The sequence below is a fragment of the Amblyomma mixtum genome, chromosome 5 (assembly GCF_055824585.1).
Source record: "Amblyomma mixtum isolate Tamu chromosome 5, ASM5582458v1, whole genome shotgun sequence".
Classification (NCBI taxonomy): Eukaryota; Metazoa; Arthropoda; class Arachnida; order Ixodida; family Ixodidae; genus Amblyomma; species Amblyomma mixtum.
In genome coordinates this window covers 116826104-116847133 of record NC_143016.1, presented here as the reverse complement: position 1 = coordinate 116847133, position 21030 = coordinate 116826104, and the positions used below count along the sequence as shown (strand labels likewise).

At 50.1% G+C, this 21030-nt stretch overlaps 1 protein-coding gene across 1 annotated transcript; it reads right to left on the bottom strand.

Annotated features, from left to right (window-relative positions):
* Positions 1-18640: 18640 nt before the first annotated feature.
* On the bottom strand, positions 18641-19450 carry LOC149343433 (beta-1,3-galactosyltransferase 1-like). Its single transcript, XM_089546966.1, has one exon. The coding sequence runs from the start codon at positions 19448-19450 to the stop codon at positions 18641-18643; it is 810 nt and encodes a 269-aa protein (XP_089403092.1).
* Positions 19451-21030: the final 1580 nt, after the last annotated feature.

Genomic DNA, 21030 nt, shown 5'->3' with positions numbered 1-21030 from the left:
TGAATTCCACAGGTAAGCTTATGGAGCGGATGATCTACAAACGCATCTTATGCTTCCTCCTCGAAAGACGAAGTGAGTGACCCAAGAAATGAACGGGTTTCGCCCGAACAAATCAGCGATTGATAAAATCATCGCCCTTGTTTCGTCACTTGAAGAGGACCTTCACACTGGACGCATACCGACAGCTGTTTTACTTGACAACACTTTTGGCTCGGTTTTTCACCATACCGTTCTCGCAACCTTGGACAGTTTTAGTCTCGGTGGAAAGCTCTACAAGTGGATTGAAAACAATCTGCAGAAGTTTACGAGTACTGCTAAATGATGCAACGCTATTTCACGCAGTGGAGGAGAGCGTATCTCATGGGGCGTTTACAAGGGACCAACCGCAGAGAGCCCGCAACAGGATTTATGCAGATGACGTTCGCATCTGGAACGCGCAAGTTCACGCTACTTCACATGGCAACGTTTTATGAGAGCATTATTGAACTTCTCCATGTCCCCGAAGTGTTCGCCTCTCGCTAACATGTCTTTCTCTCACAGGGAAAAGCGACAAGCGCAGGTATTTTCTTCTCGTTTCAAGGAGCGGCCACCCCAGGTTTTTGGAAATATCGCGAGATCTTTTCGAAAAGTCATAATTGCCTGATACAAAGCGAGCAGCACGTGCCTGTACGCGTTCAAGTTTTGCAATGTTGCACTGGGTTAACGGGTCCCAAGTACTGCAAGCGTACTCAAGAATGGGACGTACATTTGACAGAAATAATGTTTCCTTTAGCTTAGTTGGTGTCTGATTAAAGTTTCTTCTGAGGAAGTTCAACATTCGACTAGCCTTCAGAGTTATGTATATGAGCATTCCATGAAAAATTGGCAGAGAATACAACCCCCAAATATTTGTATTCTCTTGCGACCGACAGGCAGGTTCCATCCATGACATAATTGGTAAGAATCGGCTGTTTTTTAGTTGCAAAGCTTACGAGGTTGCATATGGAAAAATTAAGAGACATCTTCAAGGACTGAGACCACAATAAAACGGAGTCCAGGTCGTTCTGTAATTGTTGATAGTCGGCCGCACTAGTGATTTCGTGGTAGATACAGCAATCGTCTGCGTAGTATCGAACATGGCTGGTGGTACGGTCAGTAAGGTCATTGATAAAAATCAAGAAAAGCAGAGGGCCCAAAACTGACCCCTGTGGGACACCAGATAACACAGGCACACTTGATGAGCACTCACCGTCCAGAACCACGCACTGTTTTCTTTCAGAGAGGTATGCTTGAATTCATGCTAAGAGATTGGCCGGTATATTAAGAAGGGATATTTTTTGTAACAGAAGTGCATGACATGGGAGGTGAGGCCTGTCAAGCCACAAAACCGTGGCTTTTTTCTCGCCTTCCTTGTCACAGTTTTGCTGTACAGCATTTTTTTCTCGTATGTTTTTATGATGTAACTTTTTGGTTGTGGTAGAAATAAAGAAACTCAAACAAACGGAATCAAATGCCTTCCGAAAATCTAAAAATATACAGTCAACCTGCGTACCTAAGTTAATTGAGACTGCAATGTCGTCAGTAAATTCAATTAATTGCGTATCACAAGAAAACCCGGACCTAAAACCGTGCTCCGTTGGTGAAAAGAAGTTATTACTCTGCAGGTGATTAATTAGGTTAGTGTAAATTACATGCTGTAGTGTTTTACGTACTACGCTTGTTAATGAAATAGGTCTGTAGTTAAATGTTACATTCTTGTCACCGCTGTTATGGATCGGAATTATGCTTGCATTTTTCCAGTCAGGGGGTAAAACTTCTTGCTCAAGAGAGGTTTCAAAGAGTAGTACTAAAAACGGAACAATAGCTAAAGCGCAGTTCTTGAGGACAAAATCTGATATGCCATCTGGACCAGGGGCAGAATGTACATTAATCTTCTGCAGTAAAGACACGATAACACATTCGGAAAATTATACTTCATTCATTTTTGTTAAGCCAAAAACGCTTTGTGAAGCGATGACTGCGGTTGCAGGTTGTGAGAAAGCAGATTGAAAAAATGCATTAAAAATTTCAGCTTTTGATTTTTTTATCGGTATTGTAGTTTGTACCATCAATAACATCTGGAATAGCCTACCTGGTATTTTTCTTGTTTTTGACGTATTTTCACAATTCCTTTGGGTTCGATTTAAGTTTATTACCTAGATTGGAAAGGTACGTATTATGTGCTCTGCGCATCTCTTTTGCAATGACCCTGCTCAGCTCTTTCATTTGTGAGCGCAACTTTAGGTCAGGAAACTGACGATATCTACTAAACGATCTCCTTGCTTTTTTGTTTATAAACGTGCGAAGTTCTCTTGGTGCCATGGCTTATCGCTACGGCGGTTGGCGGAAATGACCCGCGAAGGGATGAAGGTTTGTGTTAACGATAGTAGTTTTGTTTTGAATAGATTCCATAACCCGTTAATATCAAGGCGTGAGATATATCATCGGAAGTGGGGAAGAAATGCGTAAAGTTCGGCAGACAGTGAGGCGTAGTCGCCTTTTTCGTAAAAGAACACCTTGCGTGGTTCTGAAGTGCGGCAGGTTTGGGCTGTACAAGATAACTTAGTGACAACCACATCATGATCACTGATCCCGGGCAATGTGACAGCATTTGATATAAGATAACGGTAATTACAGAAAAATAAGTCCAGCACATTCTCGGTAGTACCGCTCGTCCGAGTCGGCGTGTTAACTGTAGCAAAGAATGGGCAGTAACCATTTCCTGGAAAACAGTGTACAGTGGGGATGCATCATTGTTAAGTACATGCTTTAACGAAGACGAATCAATGTTCGGCAGGTTAAAATCGCCAGCGAGTATTATATACGTTGTTTGTAAGCTTAGCAGTATATTGCTCAACTCAAACAGAGGTTGGCGACTGCTAGAACCGGGTGATCTGTAAAACGAACCAACTGCAAGAGAGGTGCCGTTTTTTAGAAAAATTTTGCACCACACTGTTTCACAGAATTCGGTATTAATGTCTATCGGCATGCTAAGCATATTGTCATGGATTAGAACAAATACACCACCACCGCGCACGTTGCGATCTTGTCTATAAACGACAATTTCACGGAAAGATTTCGTTGTCATTGATTGTATTGTCCAGCCAAGATTCCGTTCCAAAGACAACATGCGGCTTCGATGATTCGAGAAGTAAAGCGAATTCTATCGTTTTATTTTTTAGACTGCGACAATTTACTGTTACAGATACTAGGTCATGAGCATTAGTTATTCTTATTTTGCAGGAGGGTGCATTCTGTAATGGCGACGAAGCAAATAGATAAACAGTGTGTGTTTGACTGTTGTGTATAAAAGTTTCGTTGCGCATTTTCAACTTATGGAAATTAATCTTGAATTCGCCACCACGTTTCTGAGCAAACTGAAATAGTTTTTGCCTATCCATCGTACTTTCGTTGAATAGTACTCACTTAGTGCAAAATCTGTTGACGTTCAGTTGTAGCGAGCAGAAAGAAATCGCTTTCTGCGCAGAACCTGTTGGAACCTGTCTGAACCTGTTTTCTGGGGAGTCACATTTGTAACATCCGCATGGTGTTCAAGGCGTGATATTTCTCAAATTTTCAAAAAAAAAAAAGAAAATACAGCTTTCTAATGGAGGCCAACCTTCAGCAAACTCTCTCGCACAGTAACGCAATTCGAGAATGTGCCACGTATTTTGCCAGAGTAATATAGCGAGCTTGCACGAACGCCGGCGACGCTATGAATTTTGGGTAATCCGCCATCTTGCCGTCCTATAGGAAGCAGTCGACGCCGTGCAGCCAGGCTTCAGTGAACTGACCGAGTTGCGCGTCGTACTCGATCCACAGTCAACCAAGCAACGCGGAGGTGTTCGTGCGCCACCAATATGTGTGTGGAAGACGTCAGTAGTTTCTTCGGGAATGTATGCGTCGACGCTGCGCCCGAAAGATCGGGCGCGCTTTGACGATAACGCAAAGCAGTGCGGCGTGGACCCATGCGCGCTACGCTCAGACGACTGCACTATGGATTTCGACATGTAGCCACCCGTCGACGTCGTCGGCATTTATGAATTTATAGTTCGGATAACTAGTTTTGTAGCGAGAGCTACACTACGCCAACCGCTTCGCCTCTTGAGCATGGTCGCACTTTCGCCGTGGTCGCACTTTCGCCGTGGTTGTACCTCGGCCGTAGTCGCATCATCTCGGTGCACACCCGAACCACACCGTACAGGAACGGAGGAAGTGGGAATGAAAGAAGAAAGAGAAAGAGGTGCCGTAATGAATAAAATGAAAATTGTATTTTAGGAAAGAAAATTACGCGGTAACTGCCTCGCATATCTCTGTGGAAACCCGTCATCCGTTTGATGACGTCAGAGATTGCCGAAGTAAATTATCAGTAGCATCACATCGCTTAACCTCAGCGAAGCCTAAGCGTAGTCATGGCCTGCAGCTCTCGCTAGCTACTAGTTTAAACCAGAGCTAAACCACAGCCAATAGGGAAGCTTTGGAAGGTCATAGCTTTCTCACAAGTGGATGCATGCGCAAGCCATGCGTAAAACGGCCACAGTTTACACCGTGATCCTCAAAGCACAGGCAAGGATACTAATACTGAGGTACAAATTCCTTTTGCTGCCGTTGTGATTTGTTCCGGGTGAACTACATACATTTAGTTTCTGGGCATTGCTTTGGGTTCGGCTGTTAAAGCCCACAACACAGCATTCCATGATGCCAGCACCGTTTGGACGCACTACGCGACCGTGTAAACTTGGCTGTGATGCACGTGCGGTGGCTATGTCGACTGCTGCCTAGGACGGCAAGATGGCGGACTACACAGAATGCACAGCGTCGCCAGCGTTCGTGCCAACTCCCTATAAGCAGGTATAAACTTCCTTGGAATGAGTCATAGAAAGCTATAGTGAAGTAACAGAGTTCGACACAGGAGACACCATTGCTGCACACTGTACTTACTTACCCATGACGCGCATACCATCCGCCTTGCGCATACTTTCTCCAGGTTTATATATGCCATTTCAGGAAGCCCCATTTGGGGTTAGTGATGCTTAGCACTTGGGCTAAAGTAATTAAGTTAATTATCACATTATAGGGGGGGCGGGCAGAAATCGCAGTCACAGCTGCAGGCGTCAGAGCTGCAGCTGTCATTTAATGGAAATCTCGAATAGCTCAAATAATTTTAAAAACACGCTTGATTTAACTACCGAAAGCTTGTTCAAACACTGAAAAAGCACCCTCACAACCTTATGCACCGTTGCAGCCGAAGGAGCTGCAAAGCCCTTCCACCCACGCACCTTTGAAGAGTGCATGGGCGGTTTAACAGTGCTAAAGTGTTCAGCGCACCCTTTAAAAAAACAAAAACAAGAAAAGGTAAGGACGGGGAAAGGGTGTTGTCTTAGTCATCATCATCAGCATGACTACGCCCTATTAGGAACGACGACAACAAGTCTCGCCGGGTGGCCCCCAGCACGCCTGTTTCTACTGTGTATGGCTGCTAGCGACTTGCGGGTGATTGCTTTCGGGCCTGCCGCCATGGACCGCACGCACCGAGAGGACCCAGGTGCCAGCTGACTTCAATTACGGAGTTTGCCCGGTTGGAGTGCAGGAACAAAACCAGACCCCCTTCACAAAGTACCTGCACGTGTAGAACGCCGCCGCCGCCTCGGGGAGACGAACGTTATCTTCCCCATTTGCCGTGACCGGGCCAGGGAACAAAGGGCCTCGTCTCCGGTTGCTCTTTGGCGTGCCCAAGCACCGCGACAAGCTGGCGGGCCTCATCTCCGACCAAGCACGAGGAACCACTTTCGGCGTTTTCGTGACCTTGCGTCCGGCCTCGAGCGGCGGGTGGCATTTGATGATCAACAGATGTCGGTGACCCGCAGAAACCTTCGGCTGGCCGGAGGCCATCACCTACCGCAGTCAACGCTACCTCGACGACAACCTTCTTTCCTTCAGACTCCACATGTGAAGGGGGCGTGACCATGAGTGCAGTGTCGTGTGTGTGCGCACAGGTGAAAGCTCTAGGCCCCTCCCACTCCGGCAAGGGCGTCCTCAACCTAGGGACTTTAGGGAACAAGAAGGATATAAAACTCGACAACGGATGCGGCAGAATCGTCTCACTTCTAACCACCATTGTAAAATGTAAATAAACCTATCCTCCTTTCGCCATCTACCTCTTCGCTCAGCGGCACTCCTGTCCTGAACCCTCAATCCCAACAACTGGCTGGCAGCGCTTGGGATGGACCGGGTGACATCGCTCTGCGTGTATGGGTGAGCGCTTTGTCTTTGCTCTAAGATTCACCAGGCTTTAAACTCTGGGTTAAAAGTTTGAACTGCTGGTAATCGGGTGTCTGTAGCACAGTGGTAGTTTGCACAGAACCATTAGTGAGCAGACAGGGCCACCATTTAGGGCAGCGATCATGGACCTCAGGAAGGTAGTCAAGGACGAGCTGCTGCTGTTGTGTGAAGAGTTGGGATTGGAAGTGGAGGAAGGAATGAAGAAAGTAGAAATCATAAAAACAATCAAAAATTGTGAGGCGGACGAAGAAGATATCCAAATTGCGTGGGAAATGGTCAAAAAAGAGGTAGAAAGGCAACAAGCAGAAAAAAAGAAATCAGAGGATGAAAAAAAAGAAAAGGAAGCCGCAGAAAAAAAGAAATCAGAGGATGAAAAAAAAGAAAAGGAAGCCGCAGAACAGAGACAGCTGAAAATGATGGAGCTCCAAATCGAAAGCCAGCGTCTGGCAGCCCAAAATGGGGGAGCAGGCATTGTTGATCGATTAAACAGGGTGGAACCTCACCGTACAGACAATTGGATGTATCCCTACAAAATGGGCGAAGACATCGGTCTGTACCTAGTTAACTATGAAAGGGCTTGCCAAAAGAGCAAAATCGCCGAAAACTTGTGGTCACAGCGCCTGCTAGGCCTTTTACCTTGCGAGGCGGCTAATGTGATCGCCAGGCTAAGCGAACAGGATGCGGAAAGCTATGAAAAAGTGAAATCGGCTCTACTGAAGAAATACCGCCATTCAGAGGAGGCGTTTCGGCAGCGCTTTAGGGAAGCAACAAAAAAAAGCAGCGAGGATTATGCGGAGTTTGCGTACACATTGAAAAGCTATTTAGTGGAGTGGCTTAAGGGGGCAGGCTTGTACGAAAGTAAGGACAAGGTGGTCGAGTGCGTCTGCCTGGAACAGTTTTTCCGCAGCATCCCGCCGTCCGTAAAATTCTGGGTGCAGGACAAGGAAAAGGTAGAGACTGTTGAGCGAGCAGCTCAACTCGCTGACGAATTCTCGATACGGAGAAAGGCGAGTGCGGAGGAAGGGCAGTCGGAAAAAGGAAGTACCTCGAGAAAGTATTTTTCCTCAAGAAGGCCGGCTCTAAATGGAAACGCGGGACAGGGTGCAACGCAGAGAAAGGTGGCCGAAAAGGCCCCAGAGAAGAGCGGTAGTCAAACGAAGGACGATGGGGTAGAAAAGGCGCGGAAAAGGGAGTTTGAGGCCAGGCAACCGTTGCGGTGCTACAACTGCCAAGAACCAGGGCATATCGCCGCGAGATGTAGAAACCCGCGAGTGGTGTTTTCCTACATAAACGGTAGCGATGAAAACCTTGAACTTCTTCGCCCCCTACCTTCATGAGTTAGAGGTAAACGGCAAGCCGTGTAAAGTGCTCAGGGATAGCGCAGCTACGATGGATGTAGTGCACCCATCCTATGTTGTGCCTGAAGATTTCACGGGAGAAGTAACGTGGATTAAACAGGTGTTGGAGGAGCACAGTGTTTGCTTGCCTATGGCAAGGGTTGAAATTTCAGGTCCGTTTGGGAAACTGGTGACGGAGGCAGCCGTCTCAAGTACTCTTCCGCTGGAATATCCTTATCTGTTCTCAAATCGGTCTGACCGACTGTTGCGTGAGAGAGGACAGCTCTTTGGAGAAGGAAGAGTACAGGCGCTAACGCGCTCGAAAACCCGCCAGCTCGCAGCTCAGTTAACACAGGACCTGGGACAGAGCGAGGGGGAAATCGGAGCACAACCTGAAATCGAGGAGCCAAGGTTAATGGCTGAACAAGTGGACGAGGTTGTCCCTAGATCGGGCAACATAAGCGCAGCTGCAGCGCCAAGGGAACCGCAGGAAACAGAGTCCGCCGGGGCGTCGGTATTGTCCCCTACTTCGCGCGGCTTTGAGCGGCTGTTGGAAGTTGACAGAGAGATGCTAAAGGCAGAGCAAAAGAGCGATCCTAGTTTGGGGCGCCTGCATGCTAACGCGGAAGAGGGCGTGGCTAGGCGTAACATCACGTTACTCGAGAAAGGTGGACTGCTTTACAGGCACTACCGAGATCGCAAAGGCAGGACTTTTGATCAGCTAGTAATTCCCGAAAAATACCGGGCTGACCTTCTGAGTTTGTGTCATGGGAACAGCTGGTCGGGACACTTGGGGATCAAAAAAACGAAAGAGCGACTTTTAATGGAGTGCTACTGGCCAGGGTGCTTCAAAGACGTTGAGAAGTACGTGAAGTCGTGTGACGCATGTCAACGAGTCGGGAAACCAGGGGACAAATGGAAAGCTCCACTGAAATTGCTTCCACTGATCACTGAACCATTTCGGCGGTTAGTAATCGACACGGTAGGGCCCCTACCCCAAACGAAATCAGGATACAAGTATATCCTTACTATGCTGTGTCCAGCAACAAAATTTCCCGAAGCAGTCCCCCTCAAAGAACAAAGCTCTTCCGAAATAGTGGACGCTTTGCTCAGTACCTTTGCACGAATCGGTTTTCCCGCGGAAATTCAGGCTGACCAGGGAACCGTGTTCACCAGCGCCTTAACGACCACCTTTTTAAAGAGGTGCGGTATCAAGCTTATACACAGTTCGGTATACCATCCCCAGTCGAACAGTGTCGAAAAAATGCACTCCGTGCTCAAAAGGGTCCTGCGCGCGTTGTGCTATAACCGAAAAACAGACTGGGAGAGCTGTTTGCCGGCAACGCTGTTCGCGCTTAGAACAGTTCCCCATGAGGCGACCGGGTTCACACCCGCTGAACTTGTGTATGGGAGAGCCCTACGTTCTCCTCTCCGGATTTTGCGAGAATTCTGGGAGGGAACGGGCGAAAGCCAAACAGTCGTGAGTTACGTGTTGGAATTGCTCGACCGACTTAGTTCTACGCGTGCTCTCGTAGAAGAAAACCTGAAAGCGGCGCAGCAGGGGGCAAAGCTATATTATGACCGAAATGCAAGGCAACGAACATTTCAGGCGGGCGATAAGGTCATGATTTTGCGACCATCCAGGAAAAACAAGATGGAAGTGCAGTGGGAGGGGCCGGTGGAAGTTCAGCACAGGCTGTCGGAAACCAACTACGCCCTGAAAAAGCCCGGAAAGAGAAATGAGGTCACCATCTATCACTGTAATTTGATGAAACGTTATGTAGGAAGGGAGGAGGTTGTAAATATGATGTTAAACATGCCCGACGAAGTAAAGGCTGATCTACCTGAGATAGGGAAAGACAGCGATGCGGAATGTGGCGTCGAGGAGATTCTTGCGCGTTCCGCGAGGACCGATGTGCTGAAAGAGGGGCAGCTAAATGAACTTAAGGGAATGTTTAGCAGTCGACCAGGAAAAACTGACCTGATAACTCATGAGATTGAGCTTACCTCCACTGAACCAATCAGGTCAAAACCTTATCGAATGTCACCACGTCAACGTCAGATAATGGAGGCAGAAATTAAGCGAATGCTTGAGATCCGGGTCATCGAACCAACTGAAAGTGATTACACTTCCCCCATGATCCTCGTTGAAGTACCAGGTAAAGAGCCTCGTCCATGCGTGGACTATAGAAAACTGAATGGAATCACCAGAGACCAGCTCTATCCGATTCCTAATATTGAGGAGAGAGTGGAGCGCGTAAGTGGGGCCCAGTTCATCTCTACGTTAGATCTTGTGAGGGGATATTGGCAGGTCCCTCTCTCAGATGCCTCGAGCCGCTACGCCGCCTTCATTTCGCCGATTGGGACTTTCAGACCTCTCGTTTTAAGTTTTGGCCTCAAGAACGCGCCGTATAGCTTCTCGAAATTGATGGATATTGTGCTTAAAGACATGGAAAGCTTTGCGGTCCCATACTTAGACGATGTAGCGATATTTTCCGACAGCTGGGAGGAGCATATCTCGCACCTGAGGAGCGTGTTGGCCAGGTTGCGGGACGCTGGCCTTACACTGAAGGCTGAGAAATGCAGTTTTTGTTGTTCCCAAGTGACCTACCTTGGACACATTGTAGGACGAGGAACGCGGCAGCCTTCAGAACTAAAAATTAAGCCCATAGCTGACTTTCCAACGCCTCGGACAAAGAAAGACATCCGCTCTTTTCTGGGGCTGGTTGGGTATTATCAGAGGTACATTCCTCGCTATTCTCAACGAGCAAGCGCACTGACAGATGCACTGCGGAAGGGAGAGCCCGAAAAGGTTTTTTGGGATGAGCCGAAAGAGAGCGCCTTTCAGGAGCTAAAAAAAGTGCTCATTTCACGGCCCGTACTACGGACGCCTGACTACACTAAAGAGTTTGTAGTTCAGTGCGACGCTAGTGATAGGGGGATGGCTGTTGTATTGAGTCAGGTCGGGAAAGCCAATGAAGAGCATCCCATCCTGTACGCAAGCCGGAAACTGACGCTGCGGGAGGAAGCTTACAGCGCCTCAGAAAAGGAATGCGCATGCTTAGTCTGGGCAGCACAAAAATTGTCATGCTACATATACGGGTCGAAATTCGTTTTTGAGACGGATCACTGCCCACTCACGTGGCTGCGGCAGATGTCTCAAAAGAACGGACGCTTGCTGCGGTGGAGCCTCATCCTTCAGGAATACAACTTCTCTGTGAGGTATAAGAGAGGAAAAATGAATGGCAATGCCGATGGGTTAAGCAGGCTATTCTGAAGGGCCAAAGTAAAAGAAGGTCCTCCAGTTTTTATAAGTATCTGGGTATTACTAGCGGACCTATGTATGTTTTTTCTATGTATGTTTACTCTTTCCATTTCATGCACGGCTCTGACTTGGTTGTTGCCCAAGGGTCAATGATGCTATCACTTAATGGCGAAATCACTTGGAATCAAAAATTTGTTAGGTTGCCATGTTTGTTGTGATAAGCCTGGTGGGTCATGGGCAGAGTGAGTGCTTGCGCGTCGTGTGGGGCTTTGTTGCTGGGGCCGGAACGGCCGCTGTTTGCCATTGTGAGAGGTTTGGGGGGGGATTTATTTGGTGCTCGCAGAAAAGAGCAGGACTTCCCATTCCCAAGTCAAGCCAATCTCGCCTCGGCAAGGGATTGCTACCACTGGCCGATCGAGATTTTCCTGGCCGCGGAGGAGTTATTAGGAACGACGACAACAAGTCTCGCCGGGTGGCCGCCAGCACGCCTGTTTCTACTGTGTATGGCTGCTAGCGACTTGAGGGTGATTGCTTTCGGGCCTGCCGCCATGGACCGCACGCACCGAGAGGACCCAGGTGCCAGCTGACTTCAATTTCCTATTTCACAAAATCTACCATTCAAACCATCATCTCAGAGATACGTTGCTTGTACCACCATCTTACATTTCATCCCGCAGCGACCACCAGTTCAAAGTTGGCGTACCCAGCAGTCGCACCAACTTACATTTCGCCTCTTTTATCCGCAAGACTGCTAAGGAATGGAACCACCTTCCCGCTTCCATCGCCTCCATTACAAACGCCGACTTCTTTAAAAACGCTGTAATTGATTTTACATTGTAGTGCTGCGTTACCTGTACTGTTTTTGTTTTGTACCACCCACTCCTCTCTGTAATGCTTCGGCCCTGAGAGTAAATAAATAAATAAAATAAATAAATTACGGAGTTTGCCCGGTTGGAGTGCAGGAACAAAACCAGACCCCCTTCACAAAGTGCCTGCACGTGTAGAACGCCGCCGCCGCCTCGGGGAGACGAACGTTATCTTCCCCATTTGCCGTGACCGTGTCAGGGAACAAAGGGCCTCGTCTCCGGTTGCTCTTTGGCGTGCCCAAGCACCGCGACAAGCTGGCGGGCCTCATCTCCGACCAATCACGAGGAACCACTTTCGGCGTTTTCGTGACCTCGCGTCCGGCCTCGAGCGGCGGGTGGCATTTGATGATCAACAGATGTCGGTGACCCGCAGAAACCTTCGGCTGGCCGGAGGCCATCACCTACCGCAGTCAACGCTACCTCGACGACAACCTTCTTTCCCTCAGACTCCACATGTGAAGAGGGCGTGACCATGAGTGCAGTGTCGTGTGTGTGCGCACAGGTGAAAGCTCTAGGCCCCTCCCACTCCGGCAAGGGCGTCCTCAACCTAGGGACTTTAGGGAACAAGAAGGATATAAAACTCGACAACGGATGCGGCAGAATCGTCTCACTTCTAACCACCATTGTAAAATGTAAATAAACCTATCCTCCTTTCGCCATCTACCTCTTCGCTCAGCGGCACTCCTGTCCTGAACCCTCAACTCCAACAGCCCACTGCCGGGCAAAGTCTTTCACCATATCTCTCCGATGAACCCTGTCCTTTGTCAGTTGCGGTCACTGTATCCCCGCAAATTTCTTAATCTCCTCAGCCCACCTAACTTTCTGCCGACCCCATGCTTGCCTTCTCTTGGAATCCACTCCGTTACCTTTACGTTAGGCAGGCGTTTGTGTACGCCACCGTCGTAGTGTCCAACCGCGGGCTCCACAGCAGCCTTCTTCCTCCACCCTTGCCTCTTTACAACCACCACTCACACAACCGGTCCATACACCTCCCCACCCTACACTCTCGCCCTAGAAATACACGGGATCGCCGATGCCATCACACACTTCGCCACCCTACTTTCCGCCTCCACGTACGCTGACTATACAGACTCGCAGGCATCTGCGTGCCTTCCACGAAAGAGCCTTCCCCTTCCCTATCCGATCGGACTTAGATGCCTCCCTCTTAGCATTAAGCCCTTCGGTGGATCCCTGTTCACATGGGCATCCCCGGCAATGAGCTGGCTCACCAGCTTGCCTGCGAAACTATACACCGGGCGCCGGGGATCCGATGGACGAGCCCACCGACGGTGCAGGCGCTCAGGGCTTACAGACACTGTCGACGAATACTACGCGGGGCAAAAATTGGACTTTGTTGATTTACCACCGCCGCACACCATTCTTATCAATCCGAGAAGCTCGCATTCTTCGCCGAATACAATTTAACCTCCTACATACACCAGCCAATCTTTATTTGTACCGGTACTCTTGCACACCTCGGTGCTCAAACTGCCCACGCACATATGCAGACATAGAATACTGCTTTGCACAGTGCCACTCAGCCTTGCAGTCCACCGCCTATCCTTCCCCACACCCCCACTATGGCCCATTTAGAGACACTAGCCAAGGCGCGCGCGTGGCCACTACAACTTCAGGCCAAGCGGCGTGTGTTGCACCGCATCGACAGGTTACACCGTGCACTGAACGGTGGACCGCTACTTCAGCGTTTGGGCAGATACCTATGTTTGCACATGGGAACGCCACGCCCCCATATGGCCTCTGTTCGCCCTGGCCTGCTGCTTCCGAGGTGCAGCGAGACATCGTCGGCAACGCGGGAAAGCGGAGCACCCCGCTCTGTACAGCAACGTTAATAGATGACTTCTCTGTACAGTGCAGCAGCTAGAGTCACTGGAAAAAATTTCTCTAGAAAAATTTCTCTAGTCTTCTAAATAAACATACACAGGCCATAGAAATTATTCAGAAATCTGTTTCCCAAAAGTCATTCAATAGAAATGCTAAAGCTTACCTCCTTTCTCGCCCGAATGATTAAAATTCTTGATGTCCCTGTTTTTCCGTCAACTCTTTCAATTCTCGTGTTTTTCTTGTTGTGATGTGTCTTGTAAATATTTACTTTAATTATGTCATTGCAAAAGTATGCACCTTCCTCCTACTTTTACCTTGTATAATTATGTGTTGTTTTTTCTAATGAGAGTGTATGAAGCTCTTGCTTCTTTTGCCGCTTGCCGTGAGCATTGTGTCGGGTGCTTGGGCCCCGTCAGGCAGAGTGCATCTGCCTTTTGCCCCTGTATCCGAGACCTTGTTGTCTGAAATAAAGATCTATCTATCTATCTATCTATCTAGCAGCAGCTGGCCAGAGGCGCCATCTACGAGGAACTCCGAGACCACCTGCCCGTGTACACCGACGGCTCAGTGGCGAGCAAAAGCTGCTCGCTTGGAGCGCCAACGGCCACCCCGCCCTCCACCTGCACAGACGGCAGCACGTCACCTTTCTGGGCTCCTCCACCACGTCAGAGCTTATGGGCATCGGTTGGGGCTCGACTTGCTCCTCTCCCTTGCTCCGCCGCCGCCCAGTTGTGGTCTGTTATGCGACTCCCGCGATGCCCTCAGCCGCCTGCAAACCCCAGGCCCCATCTGCTGTGTGAAATCCGCGCGCGCCTAGAGCGACTGGCGCAGCACGGCTGCGCCATTCGTGCACAGTGGGTGCCCGGCCACTGCGGAATTGCGGGCAACGGGCAAGCCGACGAGCTCGCGACTAAAGATGCAAAATTTCAAGAAATTTTGAAAGGCATAAAAAAAACCATTCTTTTCAGGGTTTTTTTCATGAAAAATTTGAAATTTTGCGAAATGTTTCAAACGCAGATTTATTTGCAACAGCACAACGATCAATAATAATGCTCCGAAGTTCAGTTGAATATGAAGTTATAGATGTCATATTGTGAAACTAACTTCTTGTTCTGTTGCACCAAGAAGATAAATAATGATTTGCACTTCAGGCGAATATAGAGATATAAATATCATATTTGTGGAACGAACTTCTTGTTCTATTGCACCGAGAAAGGGAACATGAAAACTGATCTATAAGTCACTCCATATATCGGACTGTCACTGTCCTGAATACGGCACTACGCGCAGCAGCATCCATGGATTGAAGTTGTGTCCACAGCTAGGTTCGACTCCACATACACAAGCTTTCGAACGCGTTCCCCTGAAAGCCTGTTGCGAATCCTTGTTCGCAAGTTTCCTAAACGTGACCAGTTTCGTTCGCAGCTGGCGGTTGATTGTGGTATCTGCAGCAGTCGGCAAGCCAGAGGAGTCAGCGGCCGGTTGGTGCAAAGGCCTTGCCACCACGTAGATGGGGCCACGTGCTTCGCTGAGTCTCAGACCCCTGTCCCGGATCAAATTCCTGCGGATGTCCTGTACTCTGCTACGTTGGAAATCAAGAAGCTAGGCTGGTATTTGGCTAAAACCGCTTACGTGCACAGCAGCCTATGGTATTTATGCCGTGTGTGTCGCGCTGTAGCATTTGCAGCCATTTTGTTCTACCTAAGCCGTGAGTTCAAGTATTAGTTTGCTTTTAAGTCAAGCCTGGATATGACCTGGCCTTCAACCCGCGTACTCGCAGCACGAACATTTTAAAATCACTACCTGGCACCGGCGATGACGACTGCTCTCCAATCGTTCAACGATGCACACTGCAATGGTTTTCTAAGCAAAACAAAAACCTAAACTGAATGCAAGCAATCATAAATCCTTGAAATTGCATTGTGAAATTTTCGATGCTTCTTTCCATTTTCTCTCGTCTGAAAAAAACGAAAAAAAAAAAGGTTTTTTTTCCCAAAGTGCAGTGTTTTTTTTAGGCCTTCACATCTCTACTCGCGACCGCCGCACACCAAATACCTCCTAGCGATCTCCCTCTCTGGAGGACGTGCGAGCGGTCATCTACGACCACCTCCGACAGCAGCACCCCTACCAGCGCATCGCACGAAGGGAGCGCATCAACAGCATCTGTGGCCGCTCCCTGACACGGCAGCAGCGCGCGATGATCCTCCGTGCGCGTGTAGGATGCGTGTGGCCCGCGGACAGACGGGTGCGCCACGTACTACAGCCACAAGCGACGTGTATGGCGATTGTGGTGCAGTTGAAACATTGGAGCACTTGCTCCTCCGCTGTACCGCGTTCGTCCAACCGCGTCGCGACATGCTTGCGGCTTACAAGGCGCAGGGACTCATCCCTGACAGTGCATTGGCGCCCCTGTGGCCGCAGGGCAGTGCGCGCACCCATGAGCCAACTCTGGTGAGCCTCTGTGTGTACTTCGAACAGACGGGCTTGACGTCCCGTCTGTTGCGCGCTAGGTATAGCTACCCGCAGTGACAAAACGCTCCGCGTATGCTACCTTCGGACGCTTTACAGCTGGGCGCCTTCCCACACCAGCTTATCTGTACAGTGAGCCGCGAGCGTGTGTTTTTGTCCTGTTGTTTCCTTTCTTCTCTCGGAGTAGGACACGGCACACGCGCGGCATTTATATATATTGTTGCGAAAGCAACACTACGCTAGTCGCCGAGCCATTTCGCGGAGCTCTGGAAAGGCCAAGCTGTGCATGCGCGAGGAGCGGATGATGTCACACGGCGCAGAAAATAAAGTTATCATCATCATCAGCTGGCGCGCCGTGGCCGCCGCCGCGCGCTCTCCATCGCCTCGCCGACCCTCTCTCTCTGTCCCTCTCTGATGCGCAGTAGCGATTGCGCATCGCCATCTGCTTGGCTTGTGGTGTATATAAAATTGGCAGTGGCTTGGCTCTGCTATGTATCTCTCCTCGCTTCGGCGAGCGCGGCTTCGGCCGCTTATTTGTTTTTGAGCACCGTCCGTTCCGGCGGACGCGGTTGTTGCTGCGACGCGCGTCTTTCTTTCCTTTTTTCTTTTCTCTGATCTTTTAACTCTCCTCTATCTGCACGTGGCAGCGGTGGTGGCTCAGCTGGAGCCAATTGGCAGGCCCGTGCACTTTCCTTTTCATTCTTCTCTCAGTCACAACAACAACTCTGCTATGTGAGGTGTATCTGTTCTCGCTTCGGCGAGTGCGGCTTCGGCCGCTTATCTGTTTTTAGGCGAAGCATACTAAAATAGCCCAACCCAGCTCCTCGAGCGCGGCGGTGTCGTTACCATTGACCTTTCGTGACCTCCATGTCATACCACGTGATGCGTGACGTCACAGCAGATGAAAAACGGGGGCCCAACTCGCGCCGTCGCGCGAGGCGTCGTGACCAAGGATGACCACGTGGTGCGGCACGTCACAGCAGCTGAGAAACGGGGGCCCAGCTCGCGCCGTCGCGCGAGGCGTCGCGACCAAGGAGGACCACGTGATGCGTGACGTAACGACATAGGAGAAACGGGGCCCCAGCTCGCGCCGTCGCGCGAGGCGTCGCGACCAATGTGTTTCCTGCTTCTGCCGCTAGGTGCGCTGTAGGTGCGCTGCTAGGCGTACACGGGATAGAGATGCCTCCTGGAGACAGGGCTGCTCGTTGGAATGAGAAGCAAAAGTTGCGGCGTGCTACAGAGACTGATGAAGAGCGTGAAGAACGTCTAGCCAAGCGGCGTGCTCGATGTGCAACTCGGCGACAATATGCTTCGCATCTGACTAGGCTTAACCTAAGCTAAGCCTCAGCCATTTTTTCAGCAGCGTCCGCTCCGCCGGACGCAGTTGTTGCTGCGACGCGCGTCTTTTGTTTCCTTTTTCTCTTTCCTCTGATCTTTTAACTCTCCTTTATCTGCACGTGGCAGCGGTGGTGGCTTGGCTCGAGCCAGTAGGCAGGCCCGTGCCATTTCCTTTTCATCCTTCTCTCAGTCACAACAACAACAGCTCTGCTGTGCCGGGATATATGTAGCGTGAGGTGGGGGCGAGGTGTCCACATCTTGGTGGACACATGAACCAGAGGGAAGGCGCATAACTGCCCCCTTGGAACTGCGGACATCTCAACCGTGCTTTAAGCTAAGTGGCAGTAGTGACAGGTGTGCGCTGAATGCGTTTGCATTGACAACGTTGTGCCAGATGCGCGGCACTAAAGTCATAGGACGTCGGCGTTCGTTGTGTTATTGGTGTTGGCGTTGACAACCTTTTACACTCCGATCATTTTAAAGAAAGGAAGTGCGCATAATGGCTCCCTGGGTCAGTGGACGCCTGAATCGTGCTTATAGGTACGTGGGGTGATGAGAGAGAGAGATGTGGGCTGCAGGCATTGACAAGGATGTGCCAGAAGCGCGGCGCTGAAGCCATAGGCCGTAGGCGTTCATTGTGTTCATTGGCGTTGGCGTTGTCAACGTTTTACACTCCGATCATTTTTAGGAAAGGAAGGCGAACGAGAGCGGCGAGGCACGCCAGCTGTGCGTAGTGACGTCACTCGCTCCTCGCGCATGCGCAGCACGGCTCTTCAGGAGCCACGCGAAACTGCTCTACCTCGGCCAGTGTAGCTCACGCTACAAAATAGTTATACGCATAACAGGTACTGAATACTCACCTGTAAGTCTCTTGGGGACACACTGGACGGTTTCGGCGTTATTTGTTCCCTGAAAATTTGTCGTCTGTACCCATTCAAAAGTTTTAACTGTTCGTAGAAGGCTAAGCAAGCGGCTGCACCCGGCAGCTTTCAATTACTTTTTGTATTTACTGCTTCGTGCGTAATTCACTGCCTGCGAGGTTCGTATTGATATTTTTTTTCAGAGGAATGTGCTTATTTATTATCGCATTTAAATAAAGAGATGGACAATATCAGCGCAAAGTCCGCGGCCTTGAACCGAGGCTTAGGTTCACCTGTCGGCAAAGTTTTCGCTAGGCTACAGAGCATTAGCCGCCAGCAACGATACTGAAACTGCAGTGATGTTCATTGTGCCATTTGCAGGAAACGTCGCGTTTCATGAAAGTCAGTGAGGTACTGTCCATTAGCTAGCCGCTGAGACAAGTTCGGCCCGTTTCCGAAGACGTTCGAGTGCGCATGCTCCCAGATCACCAATGCCCACTGAGCCCTGCGTTCAACGGTGGCACCAAAAATGGAAAATTCGTGGCTGAACAGCAGCTCCCCGCTGATCATAGCGTCCGTCTTATCTGAACGGTCCCAATTCACCTTCGAAGAGATATCGACGTGTCCGACGCCCCTCACTCGAGCTAGCTGACCAGTGATGTATACGTCGTCGACGCCGAAGCTCTGCACGTACTTGGAGGTCAAATAGAGTTCCTTCATCACATCGAATTGCATGACGATGGCACGACCGGAACAGTATGGAGGGAACGTGTACTGCGGATAAACATCTTCCGGAACACAAAACCTCGAGGAGTTGTCGCGGGAAACCTCCGTATCCTTCCAAAGGCGGCAGTGTATAGAATTTCCGTCCACCGGGAACTCCTTGGCCAAGTATTTTCGGAGCTCGAATGGTTGGACACCGATGTCGTCGTCGATCTTGATGACGGTCTTCACTTTGGGACAGTGCTCGGTCACCCAGCGCATGCCACCGAGGAACTTTGCCGTGAAGGTCCAGTCAGTGTCGATGAACGGCAGGATGACCAGGTCTCCCGTGACGTCGGCCTCGAGCAGCGTCCAGAGGGTCACCAGGGAATCGTTCCGCTCGCCCACGAAGAAGACGCCCGTCCAGTTGAAGGCGGACTTGGCCGCGTCTTCCAGAAGCGTGTCTCGCATGTCGGCACGTCGCTGCCAGTCGTTAGGTGCGGAATACACGAAGAAAAGTACTTCTAGAGGGTACCTGCAGGCCATCCGAACAGCCCAGCCTCCAACATGCCACGGTACATCGCCACGGCCATCCAGCATCGATGCTATTCGTTTGCTTTCCGTGGGAGCGAGTTGATGCATGCACGGCGTGACATTTTTACGGATTATGCACCCCAACAGGGTCACAGAAGCGGCGACGAAAAAGGCGATTTTAAAGATCTTCAGCGAGCACTTCCTTTTCATGAAGAGAGCTACAGTCCACATTGTGGAGATGGGCCAAGATGGCGGATCTTCTTCTGCGTCTTCTTCTGTTCTTGTTTCTAATCTCACATGGAATAAGAACGCGTCCAGTGTGAGATATAGGCCAGGATTTCACATTTTGGAGGCGAAAGACAATCAGAGCTGAAAATGCAAAAAGGAAGCATAGAAAAAGATATGGAAATTAGAATATGAAGTTGATCTGTCAGACCACTCTCATGGCAGCCTTGCCGGTGTTTGGCTTTCTTCTTCTTTCAATACAGCGCTTCTTTAGCAAAGTCATACTGCTCTCTGGGGTGCTGCGCACTTGGCAGCGAGGATATGGGAGCGCGCGCGTTGTGCAGGTGTTCGCAACAGTCCAAAGTCTGAGTGCTTTGACTCTTTTTAATGTGAAAACGCTACTTCATCAGAAATCCTTAAAAAAGGCGATATTTGTCTGAAGATTCTCAGATGCCTGAAGGAAAAAAAAATTGGCTGTGGCTTAGCTAAGGGTAAGCCCGGATATATCGAAGCGAAAAACTCTCGCTGCTTTTCAGCCAACTCCCAAGCTACAAATTCTGTATCGGTGTTTCTGCGCCGTCCGACTGTTCGTTCTTCTTCTCCTTCCATGGCGAGTGTCTGCGCCTGTTGTTGTTGTGTTGTTGTTGCGACTGAGAGAAGAATGAAAAGGAAAGTGCATGGGCCTGCCAACCGGCTCCAGCCGAGCCACCCCCGCTGCCACGTGCAGATAGAGGAGAGTTCAAAAAGATCAGAGGAAAGATAAAAAGGAAAGAAAAGACGCGCGCCGCAGCAACAACTGCGTCCGCCGGAGCGGACGCTGCTCAAAAAACAGATAAGCGGCCGAAGCCGCGCTCGCCGAAACCCGCATGTTCTATGGGCAAGCGCGCCTTACGGGCAAGCGCACCTTATATACCCCTCCTTTCTAATGCGCACGGCTGCGGCGAAAGGTCAACGGTGGCGAGGAGGAGAAGCGGCGGCGCACATGCGCACTAGCGTGCGGCGGCGGCGAATGGTCAGGCGACGGAGTCAACGGCGGCGGCGCCGACGGCGACCACCTTCGCCTTGCGTGACGTCGCTCGGTTTCGCGCATGCGCAGAAGTGGCAAATCTGGCCTCCGGCTCAAGCGAAGCGAGGATGGATGGATGGAAAAACTTTATTGTTAATAAATTTCAAGTGTTCTTGACCCTTACGGGTCACAGGGCGCCGTGGTCGATCCTTGGTCCAGGATGCCGCACTTGACTGCTGCCATCGTGGCTCGGCGCACAAGAAATCGTTGCGCTTCCTCGTCCTCG

Bases quoted from the DNA above. Each gene is read 5' to 3' on its own strand.
- LOC149343433 (XM_089546966.1), bottom strand. From the start codon at position 19,450: ATGCGAGACACGCTTCTGGAAGACGCGGCCAAGTCCGCCTTCAACTGG.